The sequence below is a fragment of the Perna viridis genome, chromosome 2, assembly GCF_037379345.1.
Source record: "Perna viridis isolate PV_CMFRI_1.1 ecotype Kerala chromosome 2, ASM3737934v1, whole genome shotgun sequence".
Classification (NCBI taxonomy): Eukaryota; Metazoa; Mollusca; class Bivalvia; order Mytilida; family Mytilidae; genus Perna; species Perna viridis.
The window spans coordinates 66,023,343-66,040,561 of NC_142446.1; the positions used below are offsets into that span (position 1 = coordinate 66,023,343).

Below are 17,219 nucleotides of genomic sequence, written 5' to 3' on the forward strand. Positions count from 1 at the left end.
TTTGTATTTGGCAAATTCTTGTTTCATTCCCTGCAAGATTATTTTCTATATCAATTTTTGAAAACGGTTTCGTTGAAATTCCTAACGGAAGTAATTTTTAGAGCGATTGTGAAAATTTCTTCTTGTAATGCTTCACAAATTGCAATATTCGTTAAAATGATGGCTTTCCTTTTTTTTATTTGTTTATTTAATCCTTGTTTATTGTAGGGTTCTTTATCAAGATGTTATTGCAAAAGGGTAATCAAGGGAACCAAGGTTATAGCGGTAATCAAAAGAATGTAATCCAGGGACAAAGACCAGACTCACACAACAAAGAACATATAGTAACTAAAATCATACATACAAAGTAACAAAAGCAAATGAGCAACTCGGACTCCACTAAAAACTGGAAGCATGGACCAGGTGCACCGGTAAGCGTCCTCTGCTTTTCTAGAAACACCCCCCGAGTTGCTCATAAAAAAGTCAAGTCTGGGGTAAACAAACGAGGAAAGGACATTAACCACACTAACCACAAGTAAAATATTTTTATTTCAGTACCAAATAAAACACAATGGTATGTTTGTTAATGCAATGTTTTCGGGTGCATTTATTTTTTTCATAATTAATTTAGGGCTAGGGGTACTTCAGAAATCACCAGACAAATTGAGTGAATGGTTTAATATATATTTAGTAATGCAATGCTAAAATAAAATAAAATAAAAGTAAAATAAAAATGATTAAAGTGCGTTGGAAAATTAGGTTCCGCAGTGCAACATAGTCATAATTTCATGCCTGTTTACAATCAGATATTTCAAAACACATTTTAATCAAAGTACTTCTACTGTGCATGATTTTGGTTACAAACTTAACTGTAACTTCAACTAAGCTAGCCGATTACAACACCCGACGTCGTTGGCGACATTTTTTTGTTCACTTTTTGATATTAGAAAGCTTATTAAATACAGACTTAAAACCATTATACATCGTTGTTTTTTTTCCACAAAAGATGGTACACCTAGATACAGATATATAGTTCTTTGTAGAGATTCCTCATATTTTGTACGAAATAATTCCAAATCATCTTCCATATATACAAAAGAAGAATTTTACAAAATGCTGAAATTCTTAATCGACAACACATTTGTCCAGTGTGGTAGACGCGTTTTTCAAGAAACAGTCGGCATTCTTATGGGAACAAATTGTGCCCCTTTTCTTGGTGGCCGATTTCTCTTATGAAGCTTACTTTATAGCTGATATGATCCGAGAGAAAGAATATCGTTTGGCTAGATCCTATGATCTCAGCTTCCGCTATATAGATGAGGTATTATCTTTAAAAAATCCTAATTTTAGGGATTTGATACATCGCATTTGCCCCAGGGAACTTAAGATAAAGGATACTACAGACACTGTAAAGTCAGCCTCATATCATCACCTACACTTAGAAATTGATGGTAAAGAAAAACTATTGACCAAACTTTACGACAAACGTGATGACTTTTCATTTAGAATTGTCAACTTTCCTTTCATCTGTGGCAACTTCTTTTCAGCACCTTGGTATGGAGTGTTCATATGACAACTTATACGTTATGTCAGAGCTTGTCGAAACTACGCAGACTCTTTGTATCGCGCTAGAATTCTAATAAAAAAGCTTCTGGAACAGGATTATGTTGCTACAAGATTGAAGTCATCACTACAGAAATTTTATTGTCGTCATCATGAACTCGTGGATCGTTACGATGTATCCCTCTGCGCCATGAAATCTGATTTGTTTCAACGTGTCATACTTTTCTTTCCTCTTTCGTTTACCCCGGACTTGACCTTTTATGAGCAACTTGGCGGGTGTTTCTAGGAATGCAGAGGACGCTTACCCTACCGGTGCACCCGGTCCATTCTCCCGGGTTTTAGTGGAGTCCGAGTTACTCATTTGCTTTTGTTACTTTGTCTATATTGTTTTGGTTACTTGATGTTCTTTGTTGTGTATGTCTGTTTTCCATGTCTGGTCTTTGTCCCTGGGTTGCATTCTTTGGTTGCCGCGGTAGCCTTTGTTCCTTGGTTACTCTTGTATAGTATCTGCTACATAATATTTCCTAAATGTCGTTTAGAATTATTTCTCATTTGGAAATACTTATTAAACTCTCGAAAGAAGCGTTAATGGTTGTATTATCAATTTCGTTCAGTTAAATAATCCGTTATTTTTCGTTCACTGAGATCTCTCGGATTATGTTTCAGTGTACCAAAGACAAGACAAATCATCCATTTCCAGTTTGTGCACGTAAAATCGGAAATGAAAAATGGTATCATGGCAGCCCTATTGTCATATACTTTGTAAATACAAATGAGAACTACACCAGTCTCAGAAAATATTCGCTACTGTCGGTGATCAAATACAAATCGAATCTTAGCTTTTTCGAAGATATAATTGTCAAAACAAGGCACCTGAATGTTTACAGAACTGATATAATCAGCTAACCAATACCGGACGATTCGACCAAAATACATTTAAGACCATGACAACCCGTAGTTCTTTATCGATGCAGGATATCTCACCCCATACATATTTCAGACCATGAAAATTAGGAGATAGCATTAGGGCATTAAAAACTGTATATCAAAATATTTTAACATTTTGTTAGTTAATAATAACAGGACTGACAACAATATGTAAGGTGTTTGAAAGAGTAATCAAGGACACCAAGAATCTAGCGGAAATCAAAAGAATACAATTTAGGAACAAAGACCAAATATGGAAAACTGACACACGCATAATAGAAAATAAAATACTCAAAATAATACGTACAAAGCAACAAAAATAAACGCGCAACGCGGACTCTACTTAAAACTGGGAATATAGACAAGGTGCACCTGTAGGGTAAGCGTCTTCTTTTCTACAAATACTCGCCGAGTTGCTTATAAAGTTTCAAGACCGAGGGAGGAGAGGAATGAGAAATATTCATTGAGTTTATATTTCTTCGGCAGCGTTATATCATATTATGATATATACACTTGAAACTTTTTTCTAGTTTTGTTAATGTTAAATTTTAGATAAACTGATTACATCTTTTCTAGAATAGGGACGACTTACATATTCAGTCTCGATAATCAACATTGAAATACATGTAAAGTTACCATATTTTCAATGTGTACCAATTATTAAACGTTGCAGTCTTGAACATGATAAATATTAATGAAAAACAATTAGGTCTGTTGCCTTTACAAGATGATTTAAGTGACAGAAACCAGAAATAGAGAAGGGAAACTGGAAAAAAAAATGAAAAATTATTTTTTTACAAAATGCAAATGGAAGCAAATTTAAATTTACCTATGAAAACCTGCTGTTGATTAACCGTCAAAGCGAAAGACAAATAGTTATGATGGTTCAAAATACTCTACGCTTGATATAATGATTTAACAGCGATATTCGATATGTATGTTGTTATTGCACTATTGTTATGACTCTTTTTTGTCATAGCGTTAAGCATAACCATCATGGTTAGTGGCCATTCATTGAACTCAATATCATTAGTTCGATATCTGAACGACATTATTTAAAAAAGAAATCGGCGTAAAGTGTTAAAAAAACATTATTTGTGTGTATCGTTTATTTCCTATTTCAACAGTATTATCTTCTTTTTGTTCTTTGAAAAGTGGTATTTGTCTGTGATACATCGGCATTCAATATTTAGCGTCGATATTTTTAAAGAAATGTATTTTGTTATAATTAAAACATAGAAAGTCTAACTATACAACATACCAGTAAGTTTTGATATAATTGTCCAATTACATGTAAACATTTAAAGTGAGTTAATTACAGGTAACATATGTAAAAATATTATCACACATTGAATCTTACAATAATAGGTAACAAGTAGACACTTAAATTCTATCCTTAAAAATTTCATCCAGATATGTTCTTTTATGGCCTGAAATCTCTAAATTATTATAAAGTTATATTGTACTCTTTCACAAATTTCTTTGTCCGTCTCCCTGTTCGTAACAAGGGGGCAATCTACGTCATCCAATCAGGACCGAGGAATAAAAGATACAAAAACCAATGAGAACGTAGGATAGCTACGAAACATAGGAATAGGATCGAATCGAAGGACTGAATATCCTAGAGGAGATAGACTCATGAAATGAGAAACTCTCTTTCAATACAGATAACACACACCATAACAAAGACAAAACATTTAATGAACAAAAAGGCGATTTAAAAAAGGAACAAAAGTCGCATTCCACCAATTCTACTGTACGTTTTCTATGAGATCTGCTCGATTAACCAGGTTTTAAAATATTTGAAATATTTTTCGATTTATTGAGAATTTCCCTTGTGAATTTCGTGATCATTTCCTTTTATCTTAAATGCTTTGCCCGACCTGTTAATCGCAACCAAATTTGTAAAACTTTGCAAGATTATTTGCAGATTTATGGTCGTCATCATGAACTCGTGGATCGTTATGGCGTATCCATCAGCACCATGAAAACTGATTTATTCAACGGGTCATAGTTTTTCTTTCCTCGTTTGTCTACCCCGGATTTGACTTTTTATGAGCAACTCGGCGGGTGTTTCTAGAAAAACAGAGGACGTTTTCAGTGTGAAAACACCTATCACGCTTACAGGAAGCAAACACATTTTCTTATTTCCTAAATTGATAGATTTCTTGTGGCCAAGGTAGGTCACAAAAAAACGTTTTACACCATTTACAATAAAGACAACATACATCAAATGTTAAATGGCAACATTGAAATTTTAAATAAATCAAAAAAAGTGGTGGCCAGATTTTTTTGTTTTTGTTTTTGTTTTGTTTTTGTTTTTTGTTTTTGTTTTTGTTTTTGTTTTTTGTTTTTGTTTTTGTTTTGTTGTTTGTTTTTATTTTTTTTTCTGGTTTTTTTTGGTTGGGTAGTTTTGTTTGTTAGTTGTTCTGTTTGTTTGTTTGCTTGTTTTTTGTTTTTTGTTTTTTTTTTTTTGTTTTTGTGTTTGTTTTATTTTATTGCTACATGTCATTATGTTATTTCTTTAGCAATGGATTCAATCTTTTACAGTTTATATATCCGTTGTACTTGATACCGTGTCATTATAATGCTGGAATGTTTGTTCATGAAAATACATCAGAGCAGTCCACAAATTGAAAAATATTTTCTTTTGTTTCTACAAACTACAAGTATTTTTACCAGCATAAATTGAGAAAATTAATCCATTGACCCCTTTTCACTTCGTTGATGTTGACTTTGTACTTGGTATTTTGTATAAAAGAAAGAACGTACTTTATTCACACTTAACACGTACTCATCATATTCGAGGAAAGTTATACATTAACAAACATAGATGAATAACAAACACATTTTGTTCAGACTTATCACACATTGTCCTGTTACAGAAAGTTGAAGCGAAAATAAAAACTAATTACTCATTTATCTATGGCAACTTTACACAAGAAATCTGTTTTAATTTTGTTTTCACATGTACATGTATATTAGACTATATGTTATCCTTTCCTTCGTCGTTTACCCCGGACTTGACTTTTTATGAGCAACTAGATTGGGGGTGTTTCTAGAAAAGCAGAGGACGCTTACCCTACCGGTGCACCTGGTCCATGCTCCCAGTTTTTAGTGGACTCCGAGTTGCTCATTTACTTTTGTTACTTTGTATGTATGATTTTAGTTACTTTATGTTCTTTGTTGTGTATGTCTGTTTCCCATGTCTGGTCTTTGTCCCTGGATTACATTCTTTTGATAACCGCTATAACCTTGGTTCCCTTAATTATTCCTTAACGTTGATATCCTTACTGATAAGCTTCAGGAACAATGTTATACTATTTCAAGTCATTACTTGAAAAGATATGTGATATAATTCGCTCATAGTGTGTATGCGTATGGAACCATAAGGATACGTAGTAGATTCAGTATACGAATTAATAATTCGTTCAGCATAAACATGATTGTGAGCAACAATATGTGTGTTTACCGAAACGTTAAAAAGTTTAACCTTATAGGGGCCGTGAGTTTGATGATATCCGTGTCGTTTCAGATATATTCTATCAACCATGCAACTACGTTTTATTTAATATGCTGTTGATTAATCGCAGTGTGTTTAATTATAAGGCATTTTTGAAAGACTCTAAAGCATTTTATTTTTACAAACTGTAGATTCTTTCAGTCGTTGTTACTGTAAAAAAAAAGAAAATCCATTATAAAACATGTATCAAAAAGTTTATTTTTTTTACATTTTTTCATTAATCTATTTATATGTTTTGTTTTTCTTGTTTGTTTTGTTTATAATATTTTTGTTGTATTGTATCAAGTTGTGAATACTTATTTTCGATAATATTTTTTGTGGAAAACAAAAAATACAAGGTAACAACTATGCGGGAATATATTTTAAAATGCATGACAGGTAATACGCGATATCGATGTGAAATTCTTCGAAATAAGAAACAAAGATTTTTTACTACAATAAAAAGGCAATGTGGACAATTCTATCGTAAATATACATTTTTAACAGTGATCACTTCTCACAATTGTTGTACTGGCATCGACTGGCGTTGTAAAAGATAGGAAGTAATGCAACTGTGGGTAATCTTTGAAAGTTCTAATTCAATTTAAGTTTACACCAATGACGTACCTTGACTTGTATACAGTTGCCTTCTCCACAAACTTCTATGATGGTCGCATTTGCAAGAGCTTTGGATTGGTAGAATGCAATTATCTCATTGCCTATCATATAAATAATTGTTTTAATCAATGAAATGTTATAAAGCAAGTATTTTCTCGCGCACAAAATAAATAAATAAATAGTCAAATCAAAAATAAAAGTTATCTGTCAATACGATAATTAGCGTGAGATTAATGCTTTCGAGGTAAAGGATGGCACATTTACAAAAATTCCATAAATTGGAATTATAACTTTAAAGTTCTTATGGATGCCGTCGAGGACTATGCAAGAAAATGGATAAAACGAGAACAAGAAGACATTGATTCTCTGTCAGAGTGGTTAAAGGCCGTAAGGTCTTTAATTTTGAAACGAATGAAAGTTTTAAGTAGGTCAATGAGTGCCAAGGCTACATTAGTTTTCAAAGACCTCGATGTTGCAAAAACATTGTCTACTATACATGACAAATATGTTGTACCAGCAGACAAAGCCCAAAACAACATTGTTTTTGTCTGCAAAACGTTTTATATCCAATGTTTATTGTCAGAGGTAGACGTAAAAAAATAATAGCAGTGATAAGACCTATACTGCTACCACTCTCTACAAAGAAGAGATTGTGGAAAACATAAATATGTCCTATCCTCCTTTGGTCTCTCTACCAAGGACGATGATTGTAATTTACCGTCTATGTACTGGATTCCCAAACTTCACAAGAATCGATATGAACAACGTTTCATAGCTGGATCTGCAAAATGTACCACCAAACCTCTTTCAAAACTTTTAACTTCTATTCTCACAACTGTAAAAGAGGGTGTGCAGTCCTACCACATCACTTGTTACTCCCGTAGTGGTATTAATTCAATGTGGATCCTGAAAAATTCCTTTGGAGACAATCAATTCAAGACTATTATCTGAATATAATAGCATTAAAACCTATGATTTTTCAACACTGTATATTCTATTCTCCATACTCAGTTAACATCCCGACTTAAAAACATTATACATCGTTGTTTTTCCAAAAAAAGATGGTACACTTAGATACAAATCTATAGTTCTTGGTAGAGATTCCTCATACTTTGTAAGAAATAATTCCACAGCATCCTCCAAACATACAGAGGAAGATGTTTACAAAATGCTGGAATTTTTAATGGACAACATATTTGTCCAGTGTGGTGGACATGTTTTTCAACAAACAGTCGGCATTCCAATGGGAACAAATTGTGCTCCTTTACTTGCTGACCTATTCCTTCACTCTTATGAGGCTGACTTTATAGCTGATCTGATCGGAAAGAAAGAATATCGTTTGGCTAGATCCTTCAATCTCAGCTTCCGCTATATAGATGACGTATTATCTTTAAACAATCCTAATTTCGGGGATTTGATACATCGCATCTACCCAAAAGAACTTGAGATAAAGGATACTACAGACACTGTGAGGTCGGCCTCATATCTTGACCTACACTTAGAAATCGATATTAAAGGAAAACTATTGACCAAACTTTACGACAAACGTGATGACTTTTCATTAAGAATTGTCAACTTTCCTTTCATCTGTGGCTACATCCCTTCGGCTCCTGCGTATGGAGTGTTCATATCACAACTCATACGTTATGCCAGAGCTTATCGAGACTACACAGACTATTTGTATCGCGCTAGAACTCTAACAAATATGCTTCTGGAACAGGGTTATGCTGCTACAAGATTGAAATCATCACTACAGAAGTATTATGGTCATCATCATGAACTCGTTGATCGTTAAGGTGTATCCATCAGCAGCATGAAAACTGATTTATTTAGTTTTTCTTTCCTCGTTTGTCTACCCCAGGATTGACTTTTTATGAGCAACTCGGTGGATGTTTCTAGAAAAACAGAGGACGCTTACCCTACCGGTGCACCCGGTCCATGCTCCCAGTTTTTAGTGGAGTCTGAGTTGCTCATTTACTTTTGTTACTTTGTATGTATGATTTTAGTTACTCTACGTTCTTTTTGTGTATGTCTGTTTTCCATGTCTGGTCTTTGTCCCTGGATTACATTCTTTGTTTACCGCTATAAACTTGGTTCCCTTGATTACTCTTACCATGAAAACATAACATGATACAAAATATTTCCGATAGATTTGAACATATCATATATACAATGTATATATATCGGCAAAACAATACCGCAGCGTCAGTAATGGGGTGATTCAAATGCGTCAAAATAAAAAAAAACATGGCCTAAACGTGAAATTGTATAGTTTTTAAACAATGATAATAATCTATAATACATTAACACAAGAATTTAAAAAAAATATGTACTTGTATGACAAACAATTTATATAGCCATATTTCTCCAAAAAATGCAAGTGCAACTTCAATTTGTACAATATTTAAAGTACAATAAGCACAGATGCATGTATGAAGGTGTTTTATCTAATCAAAAAGAAAATTATACTAATTTTGTTTTTTATTGAAGAGTATATTTCTTTGTTCTTGAATAAATACTTACATGTAATACATCACCTAGTATTTATATTAAATAGTACCATGCTTCATTGCTACGTATAACCGAAAAAAGGCATTATTTCCATAATTTATTGCTAGTAAATTTTTGTTAGAAAATATAGCTTAGTTTCTTACTTGGTTCATAGTACTCTGATAGTCTAACGAACACTGGTTTATGGCGAGCAACCATGCTTACACGGTCAATGTTGATCTCTATACACATTGTCGTTGATAAAATCTAAATTTGATAAAACAAATATCCATGTGGAATAAAATTGCCTTCTTTAAGTAACTGCTGAAGCTGATGTTACAAAATTCAAATCTAAAGACATAAATTAATAGAGTAGTTTATACAGTAATGATTTTGTAAAGATAAATTACGACTTGAATTTTATTTTTGTTTTACTTTTGATATTTCCTTAGAACAAATTTGTTACTGGCATTCTCCTTATTCAAAATTGCAAATGGGAGTTGAACAGTTGTAAACTTGTCCATGGAGTTACCCCATGCAATCCAATTACATTTTTGTTTAACTGAAAGGTTTGTGATATTAAATCATTATATATAGGTTCTTCATGATGCAAATTTTATACTTATATCGTTTTATACTTATACTTATACTTATATACTCTTAACCAATATATGATGAAAAAGAATCCTCCGACACTTTATCGCATGAAATCTTCAAATTAGTTATATAAAAATATTTGGTATATTTTTAATTGTATTAAATATGCTTTACTTTAAACACATTAAATATTATTTGATTTAGCAAAATAATGAAATTATATGTTATATTTTGTTTTTTGTTTTTTGTTATAACTGAAATAGAAATTAAATAAATTGAAAAAATCAAAACTTTAAAAAACTATATCATTCAACCCATATAGCCTTTAAGTCCATTTGACGTACGTCTCGGAACCTTTGAGCAGAAATATCAACGAAGATATTTCTGATTGAAATTTTTAAAAAAAGCTAATCGTCAATTTGTCTGAGATGACATTAAAATTAATGCTTGATATCATTAATAATCGAAAAAAGAATACTTTATGTACTATCTGAATCTTGGAACTACATGTAGAATGTTATAAAACAAGATTGTGTTCTACGGGCAAATAAACAAATTACTTACAGCATCAAAATATAGATTAACCTGACGGAATGCTTTTTCTATTTTCTTGAATTGACCAGCCGCCCCCTTCGTGTTCAACGACTTCATATCTGCTTCTGTTCCGCTAGGTATAGCAATTTCTAAATAACCCATGGTACTTTGGCCGCCTCGCAACCATCTGCAAAATAAGTTCATTACTGTAAACGTTAATTTGATTGATTTGATGGATATCTTGATGAATATTAAGTCAACGCTTATGCACAGGGCTCAAGACATTTTGAAGTACAATTAAAAGCATCATGTTTATATTCTGTAATAAAATAGTTGTGAGAAGCTAACGATATGCTAATAGCATACAGTTAGTAAACTCGTCTATTTTCAGTAAAAAACAGTTGAGAACAAAACCCTGTACAATTTTTTTTTTCAGGAATATATTAAAAGAAATCAAAAGATAAGGGTGGATTAGAAATTAACCTCTTTTTGTAATGTAGATAGCAGTGATTTAACGAATGTTCACAGTGCAAACAATTTCGATTATTCACACGAAATAAATTCGGTAATTTCACTCTCCACTTTCTCCTGCATAAATGCTTCAAATGTCACAACTGGAATATAAATCCACCGTTCGCATAATTACGTTCAAAAATTTATGTTGCAAATAGCAATGAGTAATGGAGGAAATCTATGTACTAAATGGAATAATCAATAGGTTGTTGTGATTAATCAACATATGATGACTCGTGCCAAGTACGCACCAACATTTCCTTCATGCGCGGCTGCACACTGGTTAAATCTAGGTGTTCTTCGGCACTCGTGATCATATGTTCGTTATTCACTCTTTCCAATTAACTATCCTCTAATTACCTCTTAAACATATTTGTTTATAAAATCGATATCAATCAACAATTTTGTTAATATTAAACAGACAAATATAGAACTCGATAAAAGTGCCATCGTAGTGATTCAAAAAAGATTTTTAAATTACCAATTATTTCAAGGAAACCTTAGATAAGAAATTATAACACAACAAACAGCCTTTAACAAACAATACGGATTAACGATAACATTTATGTACCTGAAACAGACTTTCAGAGTGAACCCTCTAGTTGAATCTCTTATTACAGTAGGAGTTAGTTCAAATGTAGGCTCCCTCAATTCTTTGTAAACATTGAAAAAAACTGCAGCCTTTTAAGATAAACATACTTTTAAAAATATATTTTAGCTGTAACTTTTTTGTTCGTTTGTTTATTTGTTTGTTTTGTTTTGTTTTGTTTTTGTTTGTTTGTCTGAGTTTTTATTGTTGAACAATGTACATATCCTTATATTCGGGATTGTGGTTTGATTCTTAAATAACAGAGTTTCTTGGTTAAATTATGAAGTTTATGTGCTTACTTACTCATTATTTATTCAAGACAGTTTCAAGATTTGATTAAATCCATTGAATAATATCAATATATTACATATGATTACAGATGTTTATATCCGATTTTTTTCCTTCTTTATTTTGTATCATTCTTTTCTGTCAAACTTCAAACTTGAACTTATCTTTTAAAGTATTCAGATTGTGAATATTAGTTACCTCTAATAAACAAATACCATTTCCTCTGGCCTCGATCTGAATTTGTCTTACCGATTTTGGTATCTACAAATATGCAAATAAGTTGATAATGCTTTCATGTTTTTAGATATTTTCTATTTCATTTAAATATGTTTTAATTGCAAGCTGTAACGTTTTTTGTAATGTGTCGGGAAAATTGTGGTTAAACGGAACTTTAAATGCTTTGGGAACTTGTTAATTTTTCAAATTCAAACTATCAAATATCTTTTATATGTCACATTAGAAGCAATGAATAATATTATGATAATTAATTATTTTATAACTTAAACAAATGTTTTATCTATGTACATATTGTAATGTGATCGTGATGGTGTATATCTATTCGCTCGTCCGTTCGTCCATTCGTCTGTGCTCACAGTTATATTTTCTTTCGTGTAAGCATATATATGAAATAACATGAACAATACTTGAAAACTTTAACAAATTTCGCATTGATTGTCCTCAACCATACATACATCTTCTGATTGAAGAACTAATGCATTGACATTGTTAACAATGAATGTCTTCCCAGTCCATGTGTTTCCTTTTGTTGTGACTGTTATAGATGATGAAGGTGAGTATAACTCTTTACCTAGATAGGCTAACGCTTGAAGGGCTATAACAGTATCCTGCAAAGATAATAAAACCTATATGCGTAAGTAATATGTAAGAAAACTGGGCGTAAACTAATATATCTCACTTTTCATAAAAACACAAGACTTTCTTTATGTGAATACAAAAATGAAGAGTATTCTTGAAGGGTGAATTTATTAAACAGTGTATGAGAGATGTGTGAAAATGTCCGTTTAATTACGGAACAAATAGTAATCTTCTTGTGATTATAAAACTACTTGCCGGTCGAGGTCTGGTTTCCAATACTGAATAAAACTTGGACTGAAAGCTAGATCCTATCTCTTTCTATATTGAAGTTAACAAAACATTGTAAAAACAGCCATTATTAAGCCATCATTTTATGCAATAAATATGAAGTCTATAAAACTATGGAAATATGTAAGACTTTATATAACTACAACCGTGCCTGAGTAGAAATAAATCCTCCCCAAGGGTTCCTCTGTCTTCCTAACCATTTGAGGACTCGTATGCCATTGTTTACATCTTTTCTCAGATTGTATCCTAGCAACACATATGAAGTCGTTTCTATGTCAATAGCTCTTGCCCTTGTCTTCGGTGGTCTCCATGACCTCCAGTTGGATATTTTGTAAATATCTGCATCTGGCAATGTCCAAAACTTTTCTCCACCTAAAATATATCAACAGTTTGTGGCATCGATTTGTAGACTTTATGTGGAAAGTAATAATTATGCATTATATTAAATAACGGCAGGTTTCGTTTTTGAAAACACTAGAAGTAAAACTTTTCATGTACAACATATCAATGCGTATGTACATACAGAAATTCGCCATTAAAGAAACAATGACTTATACATATTTGATCAGCTGATCATAAGATAGCAATTAAACAATTATGTATTTCAAAAGATGTAATTAAAATTCGTATTTTACCTATGATCCACAAAATTGTAGATAATGCAATATTTACTTGTCGTGTTTGCCTTATTCTCTAGTTCTGTTAAGAGCGATGGTGCTGTACTATGTTTTGCTAAGGAGAGTGCATAAAAGGAAATAGCCAACTCATATACATTACGTATAGAGAAAGGTGCCCCATCAGCAACAAATTTCGTTGCATTGGTAATAGCTGAATTGACAGTTCCTATAATCTGAAAATACACAGAGATTTTGAATTCTTCATAACACAGTACTTATTTGTGTGGTTGCTTTTTTCGCAATTTTAGATCTCAATAAAATCATTCGTACACTCCATTTCACGATTTGAATGTAACAATACCTGTATAGTTGTTATTTTTGGAATATATTCTTTTGATTTTCGATCGATTCCTGGTTCCCTTAATTTTTCTCTCAAAGATGTATGCTATTATGTTGACTTATTTGCGTCTATTGATTTCCGCATTTTCTAGCTCGAGAATAGTCATTTGGATAAGTTGGTTCATAGCATGAGGCCACATTTTATTATATGTTAGGGTATTTCTGTAATTTCTTGTTTTGTCGTTGATGATATTAAATTTACGTATTACTATGGTTTGTTTTTCAATCTTATAGGTATTGCTTTTTGTATAACGGGAAAATTAATAATTGTTTTTTATATGAAACACTGTACCTTACTGTCGACCTGCCTTTTTATTTTCGCCTCAATCAAACTTATCAGAACAAAGGCTGTCAAACTTCTTCTACTTGATGCTGATCCGCCCTAAAATATCATGACATACTACAAATATCTTATCCTGCTCGATAGATAAACTTCTCAAGATATGTATCATTGAAAAGGCAAATATATGTCTTCCGCCTACTTTTGAAGTTTTTTTCTTTTATTAATTCGGGAAACGACAATTACTTGCATACAAAAAAGTCGTGTTTCCGTAAACAATACCTTCCGTGGTTTTAATGCTTAACCTAAAGTTTTTTTTCGCTTTTGACAAGTATCTGCCTCCCCTACCTAAAGTGTTAATTTCGTAACATAACGCCGACCTGATTTAGGGGGCTTTCATTGTTTTTGAGGGGTTGGGGTATACTTGAGAATTGTCATTCTGTTTTGATGATTTGGAATTATTTATGCATTTATGCTTGCACCTATGTGTCACATTTTGGTGTTTTCTTTTTTTTTTTGTTTGATTTTTGTTTTTATTTTTTTTTATTTGTGTGTGTGTGTGTGTGTGTGTGTGTGTGTGTGTGTGTGTGTGTGTTTGTTCAGCTCATAAAACAGCTCATACGAGTTCATTGTTTCGTAGATCATACAACAACCTAAGCAAGCGCAGGGATTCTAAAAGCAATATGAAATAAAGTCTTCTCATAGATTTAAAATTATCAGTATCGACTTATTTCAACATATTTTTTATTAACAAATGCAATCTTGTTTGTTATTTATTATATGTAACGTTTAAATCACCATATACTTCGTTGCCTTTTTAAGTGCTTTTATCAATTGTTTTTTTTAATTTGTGTTAAAATTACCTGCATTGATTTGCTAAAAACGATACCAGGTTCCCTGAAATCACCCTCGGATGCCTGCTGTTCAAGTAACCACTGAATGGCTTTGGTTATTACATTTTTATCAATAAATGTGAACTCTGCTGCCTGTGAAAACGCCTTTATGACATACGCAGTTAACCTAGATAATTATTGACGCTTATATTAACCTATCAATACATAGAATGTTATGGCGATATAAAAAAATATTGAAAAGCTATCAAATTAAATGAAAAAAAGTCAGTGTATTTCACGTTAAAAAAATACACATGCTCAGGGTTATGAAAAAGTTGACATTGCCAATTAGGGAGAATGCGTCAGATTTTGGTATTGGGCGTGGTATAGTACATTTGTAGTTGGACACAACACAAACTCTCAAATCTATGACTTTTTAGTGAAATTAATGGTAGCGAATTCTCATGTTCAGAAAGGAATTTACGCAATTTCTCACTAATGTGACTGCTACAGACATAGCAATATAAGTACATGTAGAAAGGAAACATACCGTTGTAATTTAAAACCAAATTAGCTTGCAATATAATGTCATCTTATTTTTTTGTGTAGAAATCCAACCAGATTTTTAACCTTTTAAAATTTCTGTTCAAATTTTTAACCAATTTATTATATGTCTATCTCTTTTAATTCTGGTAAAAAATTTGACTAAAATTGTTTATACCATGTTGATCCACGCAAGTCGTTATTGCCATAGCCACTAAAAGATCCGTCATTTCTTGAATATGTAAGTTGTCGTTGGTATCCTGAAAGAAAAAAAAACTTTCATATCATGATGCGACCATTATAAAATTTTATTTCTTTAATTATTACTGTTATTTTTATCCATAAACATATCTTGTTTTATGTTAAATTCTAGAATTTGTTATTACCAGTATTGACACTTTTTCTTGTATCTGCATCGGAACAACTTCAATTGTTGATTAATGCTGAAGCGCGTTAACACGATATGAACTTGTAAACAGTGTTCTTATTTTCCACAAATGTATATACCTGCTTTTAAATATCCTTGTGCTTTTTTCAACAGTAGTTTGGTCAGTCTGTTAGTAGCCTTTAGATATGAGCTAACGTACACGTTTGGGACAAATCGAACAAGATTCTGTTCTCCACAACCATAAGACATCCTAAGTAGGTTTTCAATGTTGTTCAGCGTCGGTCCCATCAAGTCACCTAACCCGATCAAGATTGTTAAAAAACACATACAGAGACTGTCTATGAAGCATACAGGCAGATCGATTTTTTGGATGGCATCAAGTAAAATCTATTCAAGAATTTTTCGTTCAATTGTAATGTTAAATTCGTTATATCAGAAAGAACAAAATTTTTTTTCGGTATCAAAAGGGGTTGACCTTTTATTTATGTTTAAGTTACATGTTCCTTCCAACTCGGCGGGTGTATCTAGAAAAGCAGAGGACGCTTACCCTACCGGTGCACCTGGTCCATGCTCCCAGTTTTTAGTGGAGTCCGAGTTGCTCATTTGCTTTTGGCACTTTGTATGTATGATTTTAGTTTCTCTATGTTCTTTGTTGCGTAAGTCTGTTTTCCATATCTGGTCTTTGTCCCTGGATTGCATTCTTTTGATTACAGCTATAACCTTGGTTCCCTTGATTACTCTTCCATTTATATATCTATTGAATATTCTGATCCAGTCTTTTTTGTTTTGTTTTGTTTGTTTGTTTTGTTTTGTTTTGTTTTGTTTTGTTTTGTTTTTCAATATACATGATATATATGACATCTACTCACCTATGACTTGTATTTTAATGAACTCAGAATCATGCACAAAATTTGGAGGAAACGAAATAGAAATCGAACCAGAAAAACTGTTGGATTGCCTGAGATCGATAAGAAATGGTATATTGTAACTTTGCTGGATGCCTTCAGCCTGGAAGTTAATGTTTTATTACTGCACATATTCTCTTGCTTTTAAAACATGTTCGTTCTCATTTTTCTTGATTTAGCTTGGTACTCATTGTCATTGAAAGGTTTCTTTTTTATTTACACTTAAGAAAACCAACTTGTTTTGAACCATATAAATACATTGTTTTGACCACATGAAAAAACTAAGGTATTTTTGTATAAATAAAACAATTTTGTCTGAAAATAAAGTTTGGTGCAAGTCATTCCACACATGCAATATTTGATTTACCTCGACGATAAGTTTGTGTTCTACTGCATCAGCAGCTTCTGTTGACCTGGCTTGACCATTCAGTTTGATAGCTCCTACTTTAGTTGGAATAATCGGAATGTAGACTCCGGCTATTCTGTTACTTTTAACATTTACAGTCTAAAAACGAATTATATTAGTCAGCAGTTAGAATTTTGTTTCAAA

The 17,219-nt window shown here is 32.2% G+C and overlaps 1 protein-coding gene across 1 annotated transcript in view; it reads right to left on the minus strand.

Annotated features, from left to right (window-relative positions):
• Positions 1-6,081: 6,081 nt before the first annotated feature.
• The window catches only part of LOC148626534 (CD109 antigen-like), a 28,063-nt gene continuing 16,925 nt past the window's right edge, over positions 6,082-17,219 (minus strand). The window contains exons 23-37 of the mRNA XM_088570587.1: positions 17,037-17,174; positions 16,634-16,772; positions 15,884-16,060; positions 15,555-15,636; positions 14,864-15,020; positions 14,013-14,102; positions 13,377-13,554; positions 12,856-13,076; positions 12,293-12,445; positions 11,799-11,861; positions 11,295-11,404; positions 10,241-10,397; positions 9,244-9,346; positions 6,599-6,690; positions 6,082-6,142 (exon numbers count right to left, since the gene is read on the minus strand). Coding sequence (XP_088426713.1) covers positions 6,140-6,142; positions 6,599-6,690; positions 9,244-9,346; positions 10,241-10,397; positions 11,295-11,404; positions 11,799-11,861; positions 12,293-12,445; positions 12,856-13,076; positions 13,377-13,554; positions 14,013-14,102; positions 14,864-15,020; positions 15,555-15,636; positions 15,884-16,060; positions 16,634-16,772; positions 17,037-17,174 — 1,863 coding nt within the window. The 3' untranslated portion in view covers positions 6,082-6,139. The remainder of the gene's footprint in view (positions 6,143-6,598; positions 6,691-9,243; positions 9,347-10,240; positions 10,398-11,294; positions 11,405-11,798; positions 11,862-12,292; positions 12,446-12,855; positions 13,077-13,376; positions 13,555-14,012; positions 14,103-14,863; positions 15,021-15,554; positions 15,637-15,883; positions 16,061-16,633; positions 16,773-17,036; positions 17,175-17,219) is intronic.